This window comes from Scyliorhinus torazame, chromosome 6 (assembly GCF_047496885.1).
Source record: "Scyliorhinus torazame isolate Kashiwa2021f chromosome 6, sScyTor2.1, whole genome shotgun sequence".
NCBI classification, from domain to species: Eukaryota; Metazoa; Chordata; class Chondrichthyes; order Carcharhiniformes; family Scyliorhinidae; genus Scyliorhinus; species Scyliorhinus torazame.
Window position 1 is genome coordinate 236,900,081 of NC_092712.1, and position 26,078 is coordinate 236,926,158.

General features: G+C 48.8%; 1 protein-coding gene across 1 annotated transcript in view; it reads left to right on the plus strand.

Annotated features, from left to right (window-relative positions):
- The window catches only part of slc6a3 (solute carrier family 6 member 3), a 145,996-nt gene that overhangs the window by 78,763 nt on the left and 41,155 nt on the right, over positions 1-26,078 (plus strand). Inside the window, exons 11-12 of the mRNA XM_072509504.1 lie at positions 24,940-25,068; positions 25,336-25,435. Coding sequence (XP_072365605.1) covers positions 24,940-25,068; positions 25,336-25,435 — 229 coding nt within the window. The remainder of the gene's footprint in view (positions 1-24,939; positions 25,069-25,335; positions 25,436-26,078) is intronic.

A 26,078-nucleotide genomic window follows, 5' to 3' on the forward strand; every position in this document is an offset into this window, starting at 1 on the left:
GCCCACAGTCGCAAAATCAAGGAGAGGAGCGCCGACACATTTTTCAAAGTTTACAGTGTGGGCGCATGGGTCAAGAGGGAACGTGTGTGCATGATTAGCGGAACACAGAGGAAGCTAAAGCACTCAATATATACATAGGCGTCCAGCTGACCCGGCCCATGAGGGATGGTCGGTCATTGAAACAGCCTGTCTGAACCTCCTGTGATGTAGATATTAAGGGAAAGAAGAACCAGACAGGAGGTCACCGATAACTCTGAAGGGGCGAGGGCATAGACCGGGGCCGGTCAAGCGATGAAGTTTAAAGGACATCAGAAATGTGATTGAGCACTGGCCACCTTAGAAAGTGAAGGAACGATAGATTCCAGTCCCAGGAGGACAAGGAGTGTTAGGAGAGGCTGAAGGCAACCAACTGGAACACCAACCTGACTGTCTCTTTCTCCCTCTCGTCTCTCTGAGAGATCTCGGTATAGAGTCAGTGGAGCTGGTGATTCTACTCATCACAGCACTGGACCTGTGTGGCATGTCACATACATCTGCCCAGAAATGCATCCGTGATGATGCACTCTATGCCGGAGTCTCTGACTACATTAATTTTGATCTGGACCAGGCTCATCAGGACGAGAGGGCTGGGGGATCCATTGCTATTGCTGGTATACCACATGTGTAGGGGACCATTGATGGGGCTCTACATGCCCCGTAGCATCAGGGAGTCCTATATATTAACAGAAAGGACTTCCACTCCCTTAATGTGCAGCTGGTTCATGACTACCAGATGTCATGAATATGTGCACATTTTCCAGGAAGTGAGTGTGATATTTTCGTTGCTGGGCTGTCTCAAATCCCTGGGATTTTTGAAAGTCACCCCAGGATGCAGAGATGGGGAACCAGGGTTATTCACAGAGGCCTTGGCTGACGATGCCTGTGGGGAGGCCTGAGACCAAAGCAGGCTCTCGGTTCAGTGAGGCTCACAGCGCCACCCGCACTGTGAAGGAGCAGTGCATTGGGCTGCTGAAGATGTACATTTGCTGCCTTGACAGGTCCAGTGGGGCCATTCAGTACAGTCCCCAGAGGGTCTCCCTGCATCTTCATGGTCTGCTGTGTCCTCCATAACTTCAGCGGGGCGACATCCTCGATGAAGAAGATCAGGAGGAGCAGAACGTCGCCTCTGATTTAAAAAATATATATTTTTATTCTCCTTTTTCACATTTTCTCCCAAATTTACACCCAACAATAAACATTAATCAGTAACGAATGTAACGTCAATCCCCATATCAATAAAAATGATCCCATCCTCCCACCAAACCCCAAACATTAGCCTGCATGTTAACCTCAACAAATGACAAAAAGGAATCAGGAATCACCCATAGTCACCATTAACACATACAATCCCTCTCCCCTCAACACTCCCAGCCACCCCACTCCCCCCTTAATGTTCGATGTGATCCAATTCTCAAAAGTGCATAATGGATAACGGCCATGAATTGTAGAACCCCTCCATCCTTCCCCTCAGTTCAAATTTGACCTTTTCAAGCGTCAAGAATTCCAGCGGGTCCCCCCGCCACGCCAGGGCACAGGGTGGATAGGTTAATCTCCACCTAACAGGATCTGCCTTCGGGTGATCAACGAGGTGAAGGCTACAACATTTGCCTCCGCGCCCGTTTCCAACCCCGGCTGGTCCAACACCCCGAATATGGCCTCCCGAGGGCTCAGGTCTAGTTTCACGTGCACCACGTTAGAGATTACCCTAAAAACATCCTTCTAGTAATCCTCCAGCTTTGGACAGGACTAAAACAAATGAATGTGTTTTGCGGGGCCCCACCCCCTCAACGTTCACACACATCTTCTACCCCCTCAAAGAGCCGGCTCATCCTCGCCCTTGTAAGGTGCGCTCTATACACCACCTTCAGATGTATCAGCCCCAACCTCGCACACGAGGTGGAGGCATTCATCCTCCGGAGCACCTCATACCAGAACCCCTCCCCCATACCCTCACCTAACTCTTCCTCCCACTTTTATTTTTAATAAACATTTTATTGAGGTAGTTTTTATTATGATAACAACACAATAAACAATGTACATGAAATTATAAACATAGAGCAAAAACCGTTTCCCTCCCTTACAGGCCCCATCTTTATTAACCCCCTACTCGAAGCTGAACTAACCGCCCCCCCCCCCCCTTCTGCTGATGATTAATTTTCCGCGAAGAAGTCGACGAACGGCTGCCACCTCCGGGCGAACCCTAACAGTGACTCTTTCAAGGCGAACTTGATTTTCTCCAAACAGAGAAAGCTAGCCATGTCTGATAGCCAGGTCTCCGACTTCGGGGGCTTTGAGTCCCTCCAAGTTAATAGTATCCGTCTCCGGCTACCAGGGAAGCAAAGGCTAGAACGTCGGCCTCTTTCTCCTCCTGGATTCCCGGGTCCTCCGACACCCCAAAAATCGCCACCTCTGGACTCAGCGCCACCCTTGTTTTTAACACCGTGGACGTGACATCTACAAACCCCTGCCAAAATCCCCTAAGCTTCGGACATGCCCAGAACATGTGGACACGGTTCGCTGGTCCTCCCGCACATCTTGCACACCTGTCTTCCACCCCAAAGAATCTGCTCATCCGGGCCACTGTCATGGGAGCCTGGTGAACGACCTTAAATTGTATCAGGCTGAGCCTGGCACATGTTGCGGACACGTTGACTCTACGCAACGCGTCCACCCATAGACCATCCTCTATCTCACTTCCCAGCTCCTCCTCACACTTGCGCTTCAGCTCCTCGGTCTACGTCTCCTCTGACCCCATAAGTTCCTTGTAAATGTCCGATATGCTCCCTTCTCTTACCCACCCTCTGGAAACTACGTTGTCCTGAATCCCCCTAAGCGGTAGGAGCGGGAAGGTTGACACCTGTTTATGTAGGAAGTCCCACACCTGCAGATACCTGAATTTGTTTCCCCTTGCCGACCCAAACTTCTCCTCCAGCGCCCTCATACTCGGAAAGCTCCCCTCTATAAACATATCCCCAATCCTCTCAATCCCTGCTCTCCGCCATATCCGGAACCCCCCATCCATACTTCCTGGGGCAAACTGGTGATTATTACAGATTGGGGACCAGACCGATGCTCCCTCTGTTCCCACATGTCTCCGTCATTGCCCCCAGACTCTCAGAGCCGCCACCAGCACGGGGCTGGTGGAGTACCGTGCCGGCGGGAACGGCAGAGGCGCAGTTACCACCACCCACAAACTGGTGCCCTTGCATGAAGCCGCCTCCATACGCTCCCATGCTGACCCCTCCCCACCACCCACTTCCTGATCATGGCTATATTTGCCGCCCAGTAATACTAAAATTTGGTAGCGCCAGCCCGCACTCTCCCCGACTCCGCTCAAGCATTACCTTCCTTACCCCGGGGTCTTGCCCGCCCAAACAAAGCCAGTGATCACTTTGTTGACCCGTTTAAAAAAGGACCGCGGAATAACGATGGGGAGACATTGAAACACGAACAGGAATCTCGGGAGGACCGTCATCTTCACCGTCTGCACCCTCTCAGCTAATGACAAAGGGAGCGCGTCCCATCTCCGAAAAACGTCCTTCATTTGGTCTACTTTAATTTATGCAGCCGGTCCCATTCCCGCGCCACTTGAATGCCTAGGTACCTAAAGCTTCCCCCTACTAATTTAAATGGCAGCTCCCCCAACCGCCTCTCCTGTCCCCTCGCCAGGACTGCAAACATCTCACTTTTCCCCATATTCAGCTTATACCCCGAAAACTGGCCAAATTCCCCTAGAGATCTCATGAGTTCTTCCATTCCCTCTAATGGGTCCGATACAGATAGAAGCAGGTGTCCCCCCCCCCCCCCCCCCCCCCCCCCCGGACCAGCCCCTTCCAACCCCTTGAGGCTCTCGGAGCAATTGCCAACGGCTCCAAAGCAAGCGCGAACAACAGTGGGGGACGGGGCATCCCTGTCTCGCCCCCCCCCGGTGCAGTCTAAAATAGTCGGATGTTGTCCTATTCGTCCGTACACTTGCCACAGGAGCCTGATACAGCAACCTGACCCAGTAAATAAAGCCCCGCCCAAATCCGAACCATCCCAGTATCTCCCACAAATATTCCCATTCTACACGATCAAAAGCCTTTTCTGCAATCATTGCGATCACTACCTCCACCTCCCTAACTTCCGGGGGCATCATGATCACATTTAACAACCTTCTTACATTGGCCACCTACTGCCTACCCTTAACAAACCCCGTCTGGTCCTCCCCAATAACTTCCGGAACACAATCCTCAATCGTGAGGAAGGCGCTGGACTAACTGTACACAGTTATAAACAACTATGAAACAGAACACCCTGAGGGCCTGTTCATCGTGGCCGGAGACTTCAACAAGGCCAACCTCAAGAGTGTACTGCCAAAATTCCACCAGCACATCTCCTGTCCCACCAGGGGCGACAACACTCATGGCCACTGCTACTCAAAAATCAAGGGCGCCTACTGTTCCATCCCCCGACCGCACTTTGGGAAATCAGACCATAAGACGGTGCTCCTTCTCCCGGCATACAAGCAGAAACTCAAGCGGGAGAATCCAGCTAAGAAGGTTGTGCAGTGCTGGTCCGAGGAGACAGAAGAACTCTTACGTAACTGCTTAGAGACAGTGGACTGGTCCATATTTAAGAACTCAGCGACCAACTTAAATGAGTATGCCACCACCGTCACAGACGTCATCAGCAAATGTGTGGACGACTGCGTGCCAAAGAAAGCAGTACGTGCGTTCCCCAACCGGAAACCATGGCTCAGTCGCTTGATTGACTCCCCACTGAAGGACAGATCTGAGGCGTTCAAGACAGACGACCCTGACCTATACAAGAAATCCAGGTACGACCCTCGCAAAGCCATCCGAGATGCCAAGAGAGAATATCAAACCAAGCTAGAGTCACAGACAGACTCTCGGCGGTTGTGGCAAGGAATAAACAACATAACGGGCTACAAAGTGAAGCCGAACAGTATCTCTGGCAGCAGCGCACCCCTCCCCAATGAACTCAATGCATTCTATGCTCGGTTCGAGCAGGTAACCAACAATCCGCGGTCGAGTGCCCCAGCAGCCCATAATTCACCCATACCCACCATCACAGCTTCCGAAGTCAGATTGGCCTTCCTGAAAGTGAACCCTCGGCAGGCGACGGACCCGGACGGGATCCCTGGTCGTGCACTCAACCTGCGCGGACCACCTGGCAGAGGTATTCGCGGACATCTTTAACCTGTCCCTACTCCACGCCGAGGTCCCCACCTGCTTTAAGAAGACCAGCATCATACCGGTACCAAAGAAGAACCAGTGCCTCAATGACTACCATCCAGTGGCCCTGACTTCAGTCGTAATGAAGTGCTTCGAGAGATTGATCATCAAGCTCATCACCTCCATACTCCCAGAACGCCTTGATCCACTGCAATTCGCATACCGCTGCAACTGGTCCACATCAGACACCATTTCCCTGGCCCTACACTCATCCCTAGAGCATCTCGAAAACAAGGACTCCGACATCAGACTTCTATTTATTGATTATAGCTCCGCCTTCAACACCATAATCCCAGCCAAGCTCATATCAAAGCTCCAAAACCTAGGACTTGGCTCCCCACTCTGCAACTGGATCCTTGATTTTCTGACCAACAGACCACAATCAGTAAGAATGAACAACAACACCTCATCCACAATAGTCCTCAACACCGGCGCCCCGCAAGGCTGCGTACCTAGCCCCCTACTCTACTCCCTGTACACGCACGACTGCGTGGCAAAATTTGGTTCCAACTCCATCTACAAGTTTGCTGATGATACAACCATAGTGGGCCGGATCTCGAATAACGACGAGTCCGAATACAGGAGGGAGATAGAGAACCTAGTGGAGTGGTGTAGCGACAACAATCTCTCCCTCAATGCCAGCAAAACTAAAGAGCTGGTCATTGATTTCAGGAAGCAAAGTACTGTACACACACCTGTCAGCATCAACGGGGCCGAGGTGGAGATGGTTAGCAGTTTCAAATTCCTAGGGGTGCACATCTCCAAAAATCTGTCCTGGTCCACCCACGTCGACGCTACCACCAAGTAAGCACAACAGCGCCTGTACTTCCTCAGGAAACTAAGGAAATTTGGCATGTCCACATTAACCCTTACCAACTTTTACAGATGCACCATAGAAAGCATCCTATCGGGCTGCATCACAGCCTGGTATGGCAACTGCTTGGGCCAGGACCGCAAGAAACTTCAGAGAGTCATGAACACCGCCCAGTCCATCACACGAACCTGCCTCCCATCCATTGACTCCATCTACACCTCCCACTGCCTGGGGAAAGCGGGCAGCATAATCAAAGATCCCTCCCACCCGGCTTACTTACTCTTCCAACTTCTTCCATTGGGCAGGAGATACAGAAGTCTGAGAACACGCACGAACAGACGGAAAAACAACTTCTTCCCCACAGTCACCAGACTCCTAAATGACCCTCTTATGGACTGACCTCATTAACACTACACCCTGTATGCTTCATCCGATGCCAGTGCTTATGTAGTTACATTGTGTATTTGTGTTGCCCTATTATGTATTTTCTTTTATTCCCTTTTCTTCTCATGTACTTAATGATCTGTTGAGCTGCTCGCAGAAAAATACTTTTCACTGTACCTCAGTACACGTGACAATAAACAAATCCAATCCAGTCCAGTCCTAAAGGACAAAATTTTGGCCAGCAGTTTGGCGTCCACATTCAACAGGGATATCGGCCTGTAGGACCCACACAGCTCCGGGTTCTTGTCCCGCTTCAGAACCAGCGAAATCGTGGCCTGTGACATCGTCGGGGGCAGAACCCCTCTTTCCCTTGCCTCATTGAACATCCTCAACAACACCGGCCCCAATATCCCAGAGAACTTTTTATAAAACTCCACTGGGTACCCGTCCGGCCGAAGGGCTTTACCCACCTGCATGGCCTTCAGACCCTCCACTATCTCTTCCAACCCGATCGGGGCCCCCAGCCCTTCTACCAGTTCCCCGTCCACCTTTGGGAAATTCAGCCCCCCCAAGAAGTGCCTCAGCCCCTCCGGCCTACTGTAGAAATCCCTAAATGCCTTATTCACCCCTGCTGAATCTCCAACCAAGTTCGCATCTCCGTCCTTTACTTTCCCTATTTCCCAAGCTGCCTCCCTCTTCCTAAGCTGCTGTGAAAGCATTCTGCTGGCCTTCTCGCCATATCATAGATCGCCCCCCTCGCTTTTCTCAGCTGCTCCACCGCCCTCCCTGTGGTTAACAAGCCAAACTCCGCCTGTAGCCTCTGCCGTTCCCTTAAAAGCCCTGCCTCTGGGGACTCCGTATACCTCCTATCGATCTGTAGTATCTCCTTTACCAGTCGGTCCGTCTCTGCCCTGTCCACCTTCTCCTTATGGGCCCGTATCGAGATCAGCTCCCCTCTGACCACCCCCCCATCTGCTCCATGATTTCGCTGTTGAAATTTCCCCCCGTGTTGTTGACCAGCAGGTAGCTCTGAATACATTTCCTCAGCCGCTCGCACACCCCTTCGTCAGCCAAAAGTCCCACATCTAACCTCCATTGCGGGCACTGGTTACTGTCTTTACTAACCTGCAGGTCAACCCAGTGCGGCGCATGGTAGACTAGTACAAAAGATGAAGTCACACGGGATCAGGGGTGAGCTGGCAAGGTGGATACAGAACTGGCTAGGTCATAGAAGGCAGAGAGTAGCAATGGAAGGGTGCTTTTCTAATTGGAGGGCTGTGACCAGTGGTGTTCCGCAGGGATCAGTGCTGGGACCTTTGCTGTTTGTAGTATATATAAATGATTTGGAGGAACATGTAACTGGTCTGATTAGTAAGTTTGCAGACGACACAATGGTTGGTGGAATTGTGGATAGCGATGAGGACTGTCAGAGGATACAGCAGGATTTTGATTGTTTGGCGACTTGGACGGAGAGATGGCAGATGGAGTTTAATCCAGACAAATGTGAGGTCATGCATTTTGGAAGGTCTAATGCAGGTAGGGAATATACAGTGAATGGTAGAACCCTCAAGAGTATTGAAAGTCAGAGAGATGTAGGAGTACAGGTCCACAGGTCACTGAAAGGGGCAACACAGGTGGAGAAGATAGTCAAGAAGGCTTACGGCATGCTTGCCTTCATTGGCCGGGGCATTGAGTATAAGAATTGTCAAGTCATGTTGCAGCTGTATAGAACCTTAGTTAGGCCACACTTGGAGTATAGTGTTCAATTCTGGTCGCCACACTACCAGAAGGATGTGGAGGCTTTAGAGAGGGTGCAGAAGAGATTTACCAGAATGTTGCCTGGTATGGAGGGCATTAGCTATGAGGAGCGGTTGAATAAACTCGGTTTGTTCTCACTGGAACGACGGAGGTTGAGCGGCGACCTGATAGAGGTCTACAAAATTATGAGGGGCATAGACAGAGTAGATAGTCAGAGGCTTTTCCCCAGGGTCGAGGGGTCAATTACTAGTTTAAGGTGAGAGGCGCAAGGTTTAGAGTAGATGGACGAGGCAAGTTTTTTACACAGAGGGTAGTGGGTGCCTGGAACTCGCTACCGGAGGAGGTGGTGGAAGCAGGGACGATAGTGACATTTAAGGGGCATCGTGACAAATACATGAATAGAATGGGAATAGAGGGATACGGACCCAGGAAGTGTAGAAGATTGTAGTTTAGTCGGGCAGCATGGTCGGCACTGGTTTGGAGGGCCGAAGGGCCTGTTCCTGTGCTGTACATTTCTTTGTTCTTTGTTGATATTGTGATCGCCGAGTACCCCATGTTCACCACCCCTGCCAGTAAGGCACTGCTCACGATGAAGAAATCGATCCGGGAGTACACTTTATGCACGTGTGGGTAGAAGGAGAACTCCTTCACCCTTGGCTGCCCAAACCTCCATGGATCCACCCCCCCCTTCCCCACCCCCCCATCTGCTCCATGAACCCTTTTAGTTCCTCTCTTCCTCCCACTTTGAATGTCGCCTCTGATGAGGAGCAAGTCCAGGAGGGAGTGGAGGGAGGGGCTGAAGATCAGCCGGAAGATGGAGGTCAGATGAAGGCAAGTGTTCACATGGGCAAGCGGACCATGGATGCCCTCATCGCATCCCAGTTAGCACAATAACACCATCATGTTGATCGACATCTCTGCAACACCCCATTGCCCACAAGACCTTCGTGACCCATTCTGCGACCAAAGGTGGAGGTCCGCTACAAAATCTCATCAGGAACCTGGGTCTGGGGAGTCCTTGGGTATGCTTAGCCTATCAATTCAGGAGGGTGATGACAATGGGGAAAGCACCTTCTGGTATTTTTAAAGGATAGGCTTGCAGACCTTGAAGGTATAAACACACAAGAGCTTCATTGGGAAGGTTTTACTCTATAGGTTGTTCGGGCATTTGCCCGTACAAGCAGCCGATGATGTCATCAATATGTCACATGATTGGACTCTTAAAGTATTCCAACTAGGAACAAACTTGAATACACAACACTTTTTAGAATGAAACAAAATAGGCACGATCTAATTTTTCAAAAATACAGCCCTTTCTGGGCAGGATTAACGGGGTGGTTCCCGACACTCCCCACTATCTAATGGCACCCTGATTTGTTTTGGTGCCCCGGCAGGAATGCCCCCTACCGAGGCCGCACTCAATGTCATTTCCTGCATTGAGGAGTTCCAGCGAGCCAAGATCCTCCATGCACTAAAAGATTGGGATGCCATTCGTAAATGGCGTCCCGATCTCTCTCGCCCCCCCCCCCCCCCCCCCCCCCGACGCAATCCCCGGACCCTCCAATGTCGCATCTCACCTATAAGGGGCTCATTGAGCCCCCCTAGCACCCCACCTCACATGGGCAGGGTACCTCTGGGCCCGATGGCACTGCCAGGGTGCCAGGGTGATGAGCCAAGGTGCTCAGAAGACCCCAGCAGTGTCACGGTGCCACCCTGCCTGAAGACTGACTACACCCCTCCTACCCACCCCACGTACCATTCTGCCTTGTCCCCGGTACTGTATGCTGCCCGACTGGGGTCTCCTCAGAGTGACCAGATGGCCATTAGATCCAGCGCAAGCACTGCTAAGTGGGTTCTCAAACTCACTTAGCCGTGCAAGACTGGGAAGGACCCAGATCACGACGTCTTGCGAAATCTGGCTAGATCTCGTGAGGCGTAATGGCCGTCAGGAATCCCAGGGTAGGCCTTTCCTGGGATCTACCGGCCTCACTGTGCCCCGTATCCAGGGGACACGGCCTGTAGACTGCGCCCATTATAACATTAACAATCAAAATTCATAATGTGAACAATTAATAAATGCAATAAGTCAATAAGTTAGACATTTCAAAGGATGTCAATCTCTGTGTGGTTGTCGGTGAATTTCAGCGCTCGTCATTTCGTGTTGACTGCAACCTCTGGTGTTTTTCGGTGTTGTATGAACCTGAGTTGACGTAGTGTTTAGAGGTTGACTCAGTGTTGAAGTGTCCTCAACTGGGGTACTATCTTCCACAGTTGTTTCTGGTATTGTCAGGCTCTCAGGGTAGTCTAGGTTTTCACTAGGCACAGTTTGTTGCAAACTCTCACTTCACTCTGTCTCTGGCAAACTAGTTTCTAAAAGTTGATCAGCCTGTCTCTTCCACACTGCATCCTCCCAAGTTTGAACGGTACAGGAGACCAGTCCTGTCTGTGACAAGGTGATGGCAGGTATCCACTTCTCACTGATGGTATAGTTCCGTGCTAATACTTCCTGACCTATCTGAAAAACACAGAGTTGAACTCTGTTCTCACAACACAAAGCCTGATTTTGCTGTTTCCTCTCATAATTTCTCTTGTCTTAGGTGGCTTCAGCAAATCAAACCCAGTGCAAAGCTGACACTTTACCATGAGTAATGCTGGAGAACTTTGGGTTGTCGAATATGTTGTATTCCTGTATGATATACCTTCAATTCACCAAGAGGCAGAGAGAGCGAGTGAACATTAGGCTTTATTAAACATGAACTTGCCTAGCCAGAGTCGGTTGTACAGATGAATGCCGCCCACAGGCGGCCGGTCTATTTATGGCCCCGGTGAGGGCAGAGCCAGAGGCAAAGCCCACTGGGGTTACAGTACAATGCCTGGAAGCAGCTTGTATCACCACTTTCAGGTCATAGGTCATTGGTTACAGTATCATACATGCATTAGGTGAATACATTCACCACATTCACCCCCTGTTAAAAAAATCAAGTCCAGCTGGGGTGACGTGGGGTCATTACATATTCAGTCTATCTGGAGGCCGGATCATTCTCTTCGACCTCCTCAGCTCTGGCGGTGCAGCGCACACGGTTGTTGCAGGTGGTGACTCCAGGGGCGTTGTGTCTGGAGCTTGAGCCTCAGTCCCGCATGTCGGAGCCGGTTGGGGTGTGGGGGTAGGCAGGGGATGATGGGTGGTGGCAGTGTTGGCGCGGGACAATACGGGAGATCCAGGGGAGCGTTCAGGGTGCTGGGGGTGGCGGCGGGCAGCCGGGAGGGGGGCACATTAGCAGGGGAACCAGCTGGCGCCAGGTCCTGTAGGGAGACTGTATCTTGCCGTCCGTCCTGGTGCGCGATGTAGGCGTACTGGGGGTTGGCGTGGAGCAGCTGGACCCTCTCGACCAGCGGGTCGGTCTTATGGCTCCTTATGTGCCTCCGGAGAAGGACTGATCCTGGAGTTGTCAGCCAAGCTGGAAGTGAGACCCCGGAGATGGACTTCCTGGGGAAGATAAACAAACGATCGTGAGGGGTCTTGTTCGTGGCTGTGCAGAGGAGTGATCTGATGGAGTGGAGGGCGTCGGGGAGGACCTCCTGCCAGCGGGGGATCGGGAGACTTCTGGACCTGAGGGCCAGAAGAACGGCCTTCCATACCATCGCGTTCTCCCTCTCCACCTGCCCGTTTCCCTGCGGGTTATAGCTCATAGTCCTGCTCGAGGCGATGCCTTTGCTGAGCAGGTACTGACGTAGCTCATCGCTCATGAACGATGTGCCCTGGTCGCTGTGGACATAGGCACGGAAGCCGAACAGCGTGAAGATGCTGTGCAGTGCCTTTATTACAGTGGCCGAGGTCATGTCGGGGCAGGGGACAGCGAAGGGGAAGCGGGAGTACTCATCGATGACGGTGAGGAACTATATATTACGATTGGTGGAGGGGAGGGGCCCTTTGAAGTCAATGCTTAGGCGCTCAAAGGGCCGGGAGCCTTTACCAGGCGGGCCTTGTCTGGCCGGTAGAAGTGCGGTTTGCATTCTGCGCAGACTTGGCAGTCCCTGGTCATTGCCTTGACCTCCTCGATGGAGAAGGGCAGATTGCGGGCCTTAATGAAGTGGGTAAGCCGGGTGACCCCCGGGTGACAGAGGTCATTGTGGAGAGCCCGAAGTCGGTCATATTGCGCGCTGGCGCATGTACCGCGGGTCAGGGCATCGGGGGGCTCGTTGAGCTTCCCAGGACGATACTTGATATTGTAATTGTAGGTGGAGAGTTCGATCCTCCACCTTAAGATTTTGTCATTTTTTATTTTGCCCCGTTGTGCGTTGTCAAACATGAAGGCGACCGACTGCTGGTCGGTGACAAGGGTGAACTTCCTACCGGCTAGGTAGTGCCTCCAGTGCCGCACGGCTTCCACCATGGCTTGTGCTTCCTTCTCGACCGAGGGGTGTCGAATTTCAGAAGCGTGGAGGGTCCTAGAGAAGAATACTACTGGCCTGCCCGCCTGGTTGAGTGTGGCGGCCAGTGCGACGTCTGACGCATCGCTCTCTAACTGAAAGGGGATGGACTCGTCCACCGCGTGCATTGCGGCCTTGGTGATGTCGGCCTTGATGCGGCTGAAGGTCGAGCGGGCCTCACCCGTCAGGGGAAAACTGGTGGTTTGAATAAGTGGGCGAGCTTTGTCCGCATAGTTGGGGACCCACTGGGCGTAGTATGAGAACAGCCCCAGGCATCTTTTTAGGGCCTTGAGGCTTTGGGGAGGGGGGAGTTCTGTGAGGGGACGCATACGGTCGGGTCGGGCCCTAGGACTCCGTTCTCCACGACGTAGCCGAGAATGGCTAGTCGGGTAGTACGGAAGACGTACTTTTCTTTGTTGTATGTGAGATTGAGGGATTGGGCGGCCTGGAGGATCCTCTGAAGGTTGGCGTCATGGTCCTGCTGATCATGGCCGCAGATGGTCACATTGTCCAGGTACGGGTATGTAGCCCGCAAACCGTACTGGTCCACCATACAGTCCATCGTTCTCTGAAACACCAAGACTCCGTTAGTGATGCCGAAGGGGGCTCTGAGGAAGTGGAAGAGTCGGCCAGCTGCTTCAAAGGCAGTGTAGTGGCGCTCTTCCGGACGGATTGGGAGCTGGTGGTAGGCCGACTTCAGATCGACCGTTGAGAACACACGGTACTGCGCGATCTGATTGACCATCTCCGCTATACGGGGGAGGGGGTACGCATCCAGTTGCGTGAACCGGTTAATTGTCTGGCTGTAGTCCACAACCATCCTATTCTTTTCCCCGGTCCGGACGACCACCACTTGCACTCTCCAGGGGCTGTTGCTGGCCTCGATGATCCCTTCACTCAACAGTCGCTGGACCTCCAACTTGATAAACGTCATGTCTAGCGACCTGTACCACCTGCTCCTGGTGGCGATGGGCTTACAGTCAGGAGTGAGGTTCGCAAAGAGTGAAGGGGGGGAGACCTTGAGGGTCGCGAGGCTGCACACAGTGAGGGGGGGGGCAAGGGTCCGCCGAACTGTAAGGTTAGGCTTCGGTGGTTACATTGAAAGTCCAATCCGAGCAGTAGGGGGGCGCAGAGGTGGGGGAGGGCGTAGAGCTTAAAACGAGCGTACTCTGCGCCCTGCATCGCGAGATTGGCAATACAGTATCCCCAGATCTGAACCGAATGGGACCTGGAGGCAAGGGTGATTGTTTGGGAGGCTGGGTAGGTGTGAAGGGAGCAACGCCTTACCGTGTCGGGATGGACAAAGCTCTCCGTGCTCCCGGAATCGAAAAGACCGGGGGTCTTGTGCCCATTGACCCGGACGACCATCATGGAGTTCTTCAGCTGTTTCGGCTGCGACTGGTCGAGAGTAAGTGCGCCCAGCTGCGGGAAGCCTGTGTGGTCGGTGGAATCACAAGATGGTGGTCTCCATGAGTCGCATGTGTCGGGCTGGGGCGATGGGGGTGGAGAATGTTACACGGAGTACTTTACGGACAGAAACGAAAAGCAGACTGTTAGATTTGGCAAATACATTGCAGTTAACATTACCTGACAAAATGCGAAAAGGTGAGGTAATTATGGTGGTGGTTAAGCATTTAAAGTTGCCTGAGGTAGAGTTTGACTCATTGGAAATGGCAAAAATTCAGTTGCAAACAAATGGAACATGAGAAAGAATTAAAGCGGCTTGCATATGAGAGTGAGAGAGAGGAAAAACAAAGAGAAAGAGAGAGAGAGTTAAAAAAAAGAGAGAGGAAAAAGAAAAGGAGAGAGAAGAAAAGAGAAAAGAAAGAATAGCCCTAGCAGAACTAAAAGAAAAAGAAAGGGAGATACAGATCAGGGAAAAAGATAAAGAGAGGGAGTTTGAAATTCAGAAAATGGCAAACATGACAATCAGTTAAAATTGGCAGATGTAAAGGGAAACGTACAGTTGGATGATAGGGATGAGGATAGTGAGAAAGAGCGTCATAGTCGAAGGCTTGGTGGGAGTCTATTTAAATATATCCAAGCATTGCCAAGGTTTGACAAGAAGGAAGTGGAAGCCTTTTTCATTTAATTTGAGAAGGTAGCTAAACAAATGAAATGGCCACAGGACATGTGGATGTTACTGATTCAAACAAAGCTGGTAGGGAGAGCTAGTGAAGTGTTTGCATCACTACCGGAGGAGGTATCTGGAACGTATGAGGAGGTGAAGAAATCCATCTTAAGTGCATATGAGCTAGTGCCTGAAGCTTACAGACAAAGGTTTAGAAATTTAAGGAAAGAATTTGGTCAAACATACATGGAGTTTGAAAGGCTCAAACAGAGTAATTTTGATAGGTGGATAAGGGCATTGAAAATAGATCAAACGTATGAAGCTCTCAGAGAAATTATACTTTTGGAGGAGTTTAAAAATTCAATTCCTGATGTAGTGAGAACTCATGCGGAAGAACAGAGGGTTAAAACTGCGAGATTAGCAGCGGAAATGGCAGATGATTATGAATTAATTCATAATTCAAAGATTGGTTTCCGATATCAGTTTCAGCCGGTGAGGGATAGAAACTGGGGACATGTGAAATACTCAAGTGGTAAAGGTAAAGGTGATCTGATGGGAGACAATAAAGAGAGTGTACCTCAGATTAAAAAAGAAATCCAGGAGTGTGAAAAGAAATGAAAAGTTTCAAATGTTTTCACTGTAATAAACTAGGCCATGTAAAGTCACAGTATTGATGGTTGAAGAAAAGCACTGGGAAGGCTGATGTGGTAAAACAGGATAAGACAGTGGGGTTTGTTAGAGTGGTAAAGGAAAGCCCAAGGGAAGCGAAGGAGGTGCAAACAATTGTACAGCCTGTTCAAGAACTAATTATTAAGAAGATGCAGTCTTTAAAGAATTTACTTGTGTGGGTTAAGTTTACTCATGTGTATCAGGAGGAGCAGGTAAAGAAGTCACAATTTTAAGAGATACAGGGGCTAGTCAATCTTTAATGGTAAGAGATGAGGAATTATGTAGTTTGGGAAGAATGTTGCCAGAAAAGGTGGTGATATGTGGAATTCAGGGTGGGAGGAGTCCGCCACATACAGTAACAGTCGTCTGCATACAGCGATACCCGGTGTCCCCTATCCCCCCTGCTATTTGCGTTGGCAATTGAACCTTTGGCGATGGCTCTGAAGGAGTCCAGGAACTGGAGGGGACTGGTGCGGGGGAGTGGGGGGGGTGGGGACGACACCGGGTATCGCTGTATGCAGACGACTGTTACTGTATGTGGCGGACCCGATGGAGGGGATGCCGGAGGTGATGCGGATCCTCAGGGAGTTTGGAGACTTTTCCGGGTATGAGCTCAACAGAGGGAAGAGTGAGCTATTTGTGATACACCCAGGGGACCAGGGAAGGGGGATTGACAAGCTTCCACTGAAGAGGGCGGAAAGGAGTTTTCGGTACTAGGGATCTAGATGGCCAGGAGCTGGAGGGCCCTACACAAGCTCAACTTGACGAGGCTGGTGGAGCAAATGGAGGGGGAGTTTAAAAAGTGGGATAGGCTGCCACTCTCCCTGGCGGGTGGGGTACAGTCGGTGAAGATGACAGTGCTCCCGAGGTTCCTTTTTATATTCTAGTACCTCCCCATCCTGATCCCTAAGGCCTTTTTTAAGCGGGTCAGCAGGAGCATCATGGGGTTTGTGTGGGCAAAAAAGACCCCGAGGGTGAGAAGGGTGTTTCTGGAACGGAGCAGGGACAGAGGAGGGCTAGCGCTGCCTAATCTGTGTGGGTACTACTGGGCTGCCAATGTGGCGATGATACGCAAGTGGGTAATGGAGGGGGAGGGGGCGGCGTGGAAGAGGCTGGAGATGGCGTCCTGTGTGGACACGAGCCTGAGAGCGCTGGTGACGGCATCGCTGCCGCTCCCACCGTCAACGCTGTTGCTCCCGCCATCAAGGTACACCACGAGTCCAGTGGTGGCGGTGACCCTCAAAATTTGGGGGCAGTGAAGATGCCACACAGGGGGGAGGCAGAGGCTTTGGTGTGGTCCCCGATCCGAGAGAACCATCGGTTTGTCCCGGGGAGAATGGATGGGGGTTCCTGAGCTGGCACAGGGCAGGTATTAGAAGGATGGAGGACCTGTTTATAGATGGGACGTTTGCAAGCCTTGGGGCGTTGGAGGAAAATTTTGGGCTCCCCCCTGGAAATGCCTCCAGGTACATGCAGGTAAGGGCATTTGTAAGGCGGCAGGTGAGGGAATTTCCGCTGCTGCCTTCACGTAGGATCCAGGATAGGGTGCTCTCGGGGGTGTGGGTTGGAGAAGGCAAGGACTCGGCGATCTACCAGGAGATGCAGGAGGAGGAGGAGGCCTCGGTGGAGGAGCTGAAAGGTAAATGGGAGGAGGAGCTGGGGGAGGAGATAGACGAGGGTACGTGGGCGGACGCCCTGGGTAGGGTAAATTCTTCCTCCTCTTGCGCCAGGCTTAGCCTGATAAAACTTAAGGTTCTGAACAGGGCACACATGACTGGGGCAAGGCTGTGTCAGTTATTTGGAGTGGAGGACAGGTGTGTGAGGTGTTCGGGGAGGCCTGCAACTCATGCCCACATGTTCTGGGCGTGCCCAGCGCTGGATAGGTCCTGGAGGGGCGTTGCGAGGACGGTGCCTAAGGTGGTAAACATCCGGGTTAAGCCGAGCTGGGGGCTCGCACTATTTGGGGTATCGGACGAGCCGTGAGTGCAGGAGGCGAAAGAGGCCGGTATTCTGGCCTTTGGTCCCTGGTAGCCCGGCAGAGGATTCTGCTACAGTGGAAGGATGCGAGGCCCCCAAGCGTGGAAGCCTGGATCAGCGACATGGCAGGGTTCATTAAACTGGAGAGGGTAAAATTTGCCTTAAGAGGATCTGTGCAAGGGTTCTTCAGGCGGTGGCAACTGTTCCTAGACTTTCTAGTGGAGTGTTAGGAGGTGGTCAGCAGCAGCAGCAACCCGGGGGGGGGGGGGGGTACTTTGTGTTGACTACTGTGTTTATTATCGTTTCATGGGGGGCTTGTATATTGGGGGAATACGTGACATAGCTATAAGATGTTTATTTATGTGTTCTTTGTTTTTTCTTATTTCTGTAAGGGGGGGTTGTTGAAAATATGTTAAAAATTTGAATAAAAGTATTTTTTTAATAAAAAGATAAAGAACAAGAACAGGTGGAGGATGAAGCAGATATTTTTAGTTCAGGAAAATTGGCGGAGTTACAACAGAAAGATGTAGAAATAAAACAGATATATCAGAAAGCATATAGGGAAGAGGAATCTGAGAGTATACCAGAGTGTTACTCCGTAAAAATGATGTCTTGATGGGAAAATGGAGACCTGTACATATGCAGGCGGATGAAAAGTGGGCAGAAGTTCATCAAATAGTATTGCCGGTAGGGTATAGAAAGCAGGTGTGGTGAGTTGCACATGAGGTACCAGTGGGAGGTTATTTGGGAATAAGGAAAACTCAAGCAAAAATCCAGAAACATTTTTATTGGCCTGGACTACATAAAGATGCAGTTAAATTTTGTAAATCATGTCACACATGTCAAGTGATAGGGAAACCTCAAGCAGTGATAAAACCAGCGCCCTTAATACCCATTCCAGCATTTGAGGAACCTTTTACAAGGGTCCTAATCGATTGTGTAGGACCGCTTCCTAAAACAAAAAGTGGGAATCAATATCTTTTGACTGTAATGGGTGTGTCTACTAGGTTTCCAGAGGCCATTCCAGTATGTAATATTACAGCTAAAAGGATTGTGGAGGAGTTACTTAAATTCTTTACTAGATATGGACTACCCACAGAAATTCAATTGGATCAAGGAACAAATTTTACTTCAAAGTTATTCAAAGAAGTTATGGATAGCTTAGGAATAAAACAATTTAAATCAACTGTGTACCATCCAGAATCGCAGGGAGTGTTAGAAAGGTGGGATCAGACATTAAAGACAATGTTGAGGGCGTATTGTCAAGATTATCCCGTATCAATTAGGGATGCACCTAATGAGTTTACCAAATTTAGTCCTTTTGAACTAATTTTTGGTCAAGAGGTAAGAGGACCACTTAAATTGATTAAGGAAAAATTGGTGGGTGAGAAACGGGAAATTACTATTGGATTACGTGTCAAATTTTAGGGAACGATTAAATAGAGCAGGTGAATTGGCTAGACAACATTTGAAAGTTGCACAAAATGTGATGAAACGGGTAGCGGACAAGAAATCCAAAGTTTGTACTTTTGCCAGTGGCGATAAAGTTTTAGTGTTGTTACCAGTGGTAGTGGAGCCTTTAAAAGCTAGGTTTTGTGGACCTTATCAGATTGAAAGGAAATTAAGTGAGGTGAATTATGTGGTAAAAACACCAGATAGAAGGAAGACTCACCGAGTGTGTCATGTGAATATACATAAACGGTACTTTGAAAGGGAAAGAGAGAAAAAGGTTTTAATGATTCTAACTCAAAGTGACAAACCAAATCCAGATGACTGTGAATTTGACATACCTCAAATTAAATTGGAAAATCAGGATGTTCTTATAAATTGGGATGAATTGTTAAGTTACCTTCAAGAGGAAAAACAAACTGACCTGAAAGAGTTATTGATATCACATGGGCAAGTTTGTAGAGATAAATTGGGAAGTACTAAAATGGCTATACATGATGTAGATGTGGGAAATGCTGTTCCTATCAAACAACATCCATGTAGACTTAATCCTTTAAAATTGGCACAGGTTAACAGAGATTGAGAGTATGCTGATAATGGCATAACTGAAGTGGGTTACAGCCAATGGAGCTCACCCATAGTGATGGTACCTAAACCAGGTGGTACTGAACGGTTGTGTGTGGACTATAAAAAGGTGAATGCAGTTACAAGAACAGACTCTTATCCTGTCCCACCATTGAAGGATTGCATGGAGAAAGTGGGACAATCTGCTTCCAGACATGGAAAGAACATTTAAAACATCGTATGGAGTTCTTCGATCGACTTCAGGTGGCGGGTTTGGTGATGAACCCAGCCGAAAGTGAATTTGGAGAAACCCGAATCACTTTCCTTGAGGAGTTCCCGATACCCTCAAGACGAAGGAAGGCAATGCGATCTCTTAACATGAATGAATTTGATCGAACCTTTACGCAAACGTTTTGTGGCGTGATTACTCCACTGATGGACTTGCTAAAGAAACCTAAAAAATTTCAATGGACAGCGGACTTTCAACAGGCATTTGACTGCCTGAAAGCTGTGATACCAATGCTCCTGTATTGGAGAATTGCAAGGGATTCTGTGGTCAGATTGAACTAAAGTATCTGATTCCAAAGAGAAATGCCAAGGAGTAGAGGAATGGCTGGATCGCGCAGAGACTTTGTTCAAAGAGACTGTCAATCGAGAAGGATTTTGGTTGGAGGAAGAAGAACAAAGAAAAGTGGACTATATTATTATACCTGTTTGCGTGTGTTGGTTTTTTTTTAAACAAAAAGCTATATTTACTGTGTACATTTCTTAGTGGATGGTGCAAAAGTGAAAAATGAAACCATCTTGAAGTTAATGGTTTATTTATTTATTTCTTGGGGGGAGGTGTCATGTGAGAGTACCTTTAAGACATGGATGTTTAAGCAATGTACCTTTAAGAAAACAGTGATGTCAGAGAGTGGGTGGAGCTGGGCTTTAGGTCAGCCATTTTGCAGGTTTTTAGTTTCAGTTTTAAAAACAGCTTGTGTGTGTCTGTGTGTTTCCAGAGAGCTGCAAAGTTTGAAAAGAGCTTGGCGTGTGTCTGTGTTTGCAGTGAGCTGGATCTCTGCCATGAAAGATCATCTCTTGATCATTTGGGTGATTCAAACTCATAATAGTAAAACCTTTAACCTGATGTGATTTTGTTTAAAGGTGTTAAGTCTCTTGGAAGTTTGAAGGAACATTTTAATGAATTACTTGCTGTTGTAATATTTTCTAAATTATCTTTGAAGTAAGGGGTGTTAAGAGATCCAATGTTTATTTAAGATGTTAAGTTGAGTTCATGGAATAAACAGTGTTTTGTTTGGTGTGTTAAAAACCCACGTGTCCATACTTGAAATACCACACCTAGGGAACAAACCTTGTGCTGGGAAAAGCAATAATTACATTAAAGGGAGAGGTTGGTTGAACTCCATGATACATTTTGGGGTTCTGAAAATGCCTCGCCCATAAAAGGCGTTTTCGATTTCTGAGCCTTAGGTCGGCCCAGACAGATTCTAGCGAAGTGCCCCTTTTTCCCCACAGTCGGTCGCTGCAAGTCGCTGTGCGGGCTGGGCAATGCTGCCGGGGGTGTTGGCCCTGGCCGCAGAAGTAGCACTGTGGTTCCCCAGGATGAGCTCCCAGTGCCGGGGAGGACCACTCTATCTATCAGGACTCTGTTGAAATTTGGGGCCTCAGTGGGGGATGCCCTGCTGAGGCTGCACTTAATCCCGTTTCCTGCACTGAGGCGCTCCACTCGCCGGAACTCCTCAGTGCAGGAAGACATCGGGGAGGGAGGGGTGTTGGTTAGGGGGTGAGTTGGCATGACCCCGCTTTGCAGTCAGCAGGAGCCAGGGCTGCACCTCACCAATGACAGAGACAAGAAGAGACCCTTCATTGGCCACTCACGCAGCTCAATTGAGCTCTTGCAACGTGGCTTGGCGATGGGAAAATTTCAGATAAGCCTCCACCACCCCGCCCCCGCAAATGTGCATTCTTCACGCCTCCCTATATCACTATATGGACCACCTTGCCTCCCAGCCCATCTCCAGCTGCCTGATAAAATCCAGCATAATGAGTTTGCTTCCCACAATCAATTAACATTTCTTGTCTTGTCAGTTCAGTAAGCTTGCAGGAAAAACCTACCCAACAAGCGGTTAGAAGGCATAATCCTCTCAAGGCATATCAAAGTGTTTCGTTATGAGAGTACATGTTAGGAACGTGATTCTGCGCTTTTGCGCGTGTGCACCGATGAGCGTGCACGCATGCGCAGTGCGCCCGCATGTTTCTATGGTCGTGGCCGTCATTTTGAAGGCCATTTGCAGCCGGCATTGTTGAAAGTCGGCTGCTACGGCTGTTGCGTGCAAATTTGCGCAATCGGGAGCGTCACGACGGACAGCTCCGTGACCCTCCCGATACCCGCCCACGACAACCGCGACACTGACTTTGAAAATGCCTGATCGAGGTGACAGCCATAAATACGTTTTGGACTGCATTAATTTTACAAGTAAATAAATAGTAGATTTAAACTAATTTGTCAGGGGGATGGGAAAACGAGCTGTAGTCCAGAAGCCAGTGTTTAGAGTAGTGAAGTACTGAGGAGGGTATCAAGGTCGCAGGAGTGTACCGGCAGGCAGGAAGGTGGGTTGAACTGTGTCTACTTTAATGCAAGGAGCATCCGGAATAAGGTAGGTGAACTTGGAGCGTGGATTGGTACTTGGGACTGGGATGTTGTGGCCATTACAGAGACATGGTTAGAACAGCGACAGGAATGGTTGTTGGAAGTTCAGGTGTATAGATGTTCCAGTAAGAGTAGGGAAGATGGTAAAAGAGGTGGAGGAGTAGCATTGTTAATCAAGGATAGTTTAACGGCTGCAGAAAGGCAGTTCGAGGGGGATCTGCCTACTGAGGTAATATGGGCTAAAGTTAGAAATAGGAAAGGAGCGGTCACTTTGTTAGGAGTTTTCTATAGGCCCCCAAATAGTAATAGAGATGTGGAGGAAGAAATTGCAAAACAGATTTTGGATAGGTGTGAAGGTCTCAGGGTAATTGTCATGGGTGACTTTAACTTTCCAAATATTGATTGGAACCTCTATAGGTCGAACAGTTCGGATGGGGCAGTTTTTGTACAGTGTGTGCAGGAGCGTTTCCTGACACAACATGTGGATAGGCCGACAAGAGGTGGGGCAACATTGGATTTGGTACTGGATAATGAACTGGGCCAAGTGTTAGATTTGTTTGTGGGAGAGCACTTTGGAGATAATGATCACAATTCAGTGTCTTTCACTATTGCAATGGAGAGGGATAGGGCCATATGGCAGGACAAGGTTTATAATTGGGGGAGGGGTAATTATAATGCGATTGGGCAAGAATTAGGGAGCATAAGATGGGAACAGAAACTGTCAGGGAAAGGCACAAATGAAAAGTGGAGCTTGTTCAAGGAATAAATACTGTGTGTCCTTGATAGGTATGTCCCTGTCAGGCAGGGAGGAAATGGCCGTGTGAGGGAACCATGGTTCACAAAAGAGGTTGAATGTCTTGTCAAGTGGAAAAAGGAAGCGTATGTAAGGATGACAAAACAAGGTTCAGATGGGTTGCTTGAGGGTTACAAAGTAGCAAGGAATGAGCTAAAAAAAAGGGCTTAGGAGAGCTAGGAGGGGGCATGAGAAGTCCTTTGCGGGTCAGATCAAGGAAAACCCCAAGGCTTTTTACTCTTATGTGAGAAATAAAAGAATGACCAGGGTGAGGTTAGGGCCGGTCAAGGACAGTAGTGTGAACTTGTGCATGGAGTCAGAAAAGTTAGGAGAGGCGCTGAATGAATACTTTTCTTCAGTGTTCACCGAGGAGAGGGGCTATGTTTTTGAAGGTGAGTGTGTGATACAGGCGGGTAGGCTGGAGGAGGTAAATGTTCTGAGGGAAGATGTATTAGCAATTTTGAAAAACCTGAGGGTCGACAAGTCCCCTGGGCAGATGGGATATATCCTAGGATTCTTTGGGAGGCAAGGGATGTGATTGCAGAGCCTTTGGCTTTGATCTTTGGGTCCTTATTGTCCACAGGGATAGTGCCAGAGGACTGGAGAGTGGTGAATGTTGTTCCTCTGTTCAAGAAAGGGTATAGGAACGACCCTAGTAATTATAGGCTGGTTAGTCTTACTTCGGTGTTCGGTAAGTTAATTGAAAGGGTCCTGAGGGATAGGATTAATGACCATTTGGAAAGATGCAGCTTAATCCGGGATAGTCAACAAAGATTTGTGAAGGGTAAGTCTTGCCTCACAAATTTGATTGAATCCTTTGAGAAGGTAACTAAGGGTGTAGATGAAGGTAGAGAAGTTGATGTCGTATACATGGATTTCAGTAAGGCGTTTGATAAGGTTCCCCATGGTCAGCTCATGAAGAAAGTAAGGAGGGGTGGGATAGAGGGAAATTTGGCCAATTGGATAAGTAACTGGCTATCACATAGAAGACAGAGAGTGATGGTGGATGGAAAATTTTCAGACTGGAGACCAGTTACCAGCGGTGTACCACAGGGATCAGTGCTGGGTCCTCTGCTATTTGTGATTTTTATAAATGACTTGGAGGAGGGGGCTGAAGGGTGGATCAGTAAATTTGTTGATGACACCAAGATTGGTGGAGTAGTGGATGAGGTGGAGGGCTGTTGTAGGCTGCAAAGAGACATTGATAGGATGCAGAGCTGGGCCGAAAAATGGCAGAAGGAGTTTAACCCTGATAAGTGTGAGGTGATTCATTTTGGTGGGACAAATTTGAATGTGGATTACAGGATCAATGGCAGGGTTCTGAGCAATGTGGAGGAACAGAGTTCATGTCCACAGATCTCTGAAGGTTACCACTCAAGTGGATAGAGCAATGAAGAAGGCCTATAGTGTGTTAGTGTTTATTAACAGGGGGCTTGAGCTTAAGAGCCGTGCGGATATGCTGCAACTGTACAGGACCCTGGTGAGACCACATTTGGAGTATTGTGTGCAGTTCTGGTCACCTCACTATAGGAAGGATGTGGAAGCCTTGGAAAGGATGCAAAGGAGATTTACCAGGATGCTGCCTGGATTGGAGGGTAGGTCTTATGAGGAAAGGTTGAGGGAGCTAGGGCTTTTCTCTTTGGAGCGGAGGAGGATGAGAGGCGACTTACTAGAGGTTTAAAAGATGATGAGGGGGATAGATAGAGTGGACGTTCAGAGACTAGTTCCTCGGGTGGATGTAGCTGTTACAAGGGGGCATAACTATAATGTTTGGGGTGGGAGATATAGGAGGGATGTCCGAGGTAGGTTCTTTACTCAGAGAGTGGCTAGAGTGTGGAATGGACTGCCTGCTGTGATAGTGGAGTTGGACACTTTAGGAACTTTCAAGCGGTTATTGGATAGGCACATGGAGCACACCAGAATGACAGGGAGTGGGACAGCTTGATCCTGGTTTCGGACAAAGCTCGGCACAACATCGAGGGCCGAAGGGCCTGTTCTGTGCTGTACTGTTCTATGTTCTGTGTTCTAGGTAAAATAATCATTAGTGGTGGATGGAAAATGTTTATGTTTTCTCACTATTTGTTCTTGTGCTTACAGATGGGTGGCATGGAATCAGTCATTACAGGGCTGATTGATGAATTCAAAGTTCTGCGTAACCACAGAGAGATCTTTACACTCTTCATCATTGCAGTTACCTTTCTGGTGTCTCTCTTCTGCGTAACTAGTGTAGGTCACTTTTAATTTGAGTTATTTTCCTTGAGTAAAGATTTACTGGCGCTCTTCTGATGGTAAACATGCAGCCTATTGCTCTGAGAAAATTGAGTCTTAAAGTATTAGAAGAATGGACAGATTGATTGTGGCCCTAAGCTTTACATGATGAGCATGATCAGTGTCATCCTTGGATCAATATTGGAATCTCTTTTACATTTGATAGTGTTGTTCATACCATCGTATATTCTGCTGTCACCTCTCTTGGAATGTTTTTGTTTCTAGGGCGGTATCTATGTGTTTACTTTACTTGACAAGTTTGCAGCAGAGACATCCATTTTGTTCGGAGTGCTTATTGAAACCATTGGAGTCTCTTGGTTTTACGGTAAGTTACCATTGATTTGGATAACAAGCTTTTTATTCAGATAAAAGCAAATTACGGCAAATGCTGGAATCTGAAGCAAAAACAGAAAATACTGGACAATCTCAGCAGGTCCTGACAGCGTCAGTGAAGAGAGAAGGGAGCTAACAGTTCGAGTCTGGATGATGAGTTATCCAGGCTCGAAACGTTAGCAAGCTTTTTATTTAACTATTTAGCAGAAATTTGTGTGAATTAGTATCATTTTTCTTTGATAATGTAAGTGTTACAATATAGGGCAGTTATAGTTTATTGACAGCTGCCTGCCATTCTTTGTTAAATAGGAGTCTGATATTACATTGACTAGGCTAAAGGACAATCAGCAGTCAACATAGCGGAACAGCAAATCACATGTGAAGTTCTACATTAAAAAACCATTGACAAAAATGCCTCTTTTTCTGCAGCCCTTTCACTGACACCCAGTTAGAAGTCCTTGTATCATTGGGCTATTACAGCTGTGGTTGCTGAAGAAGCCATATAGTTTAAAAGTAGTTCAACAAGTAGGATAAGCAGCATATGATGGCCAATTGCAGAATTTATGGATTCCTTCAGCTATAGACAGACAGATAATCACTGTGTGCAGTTTGGGCAGGGAATGATTTGATGTCTT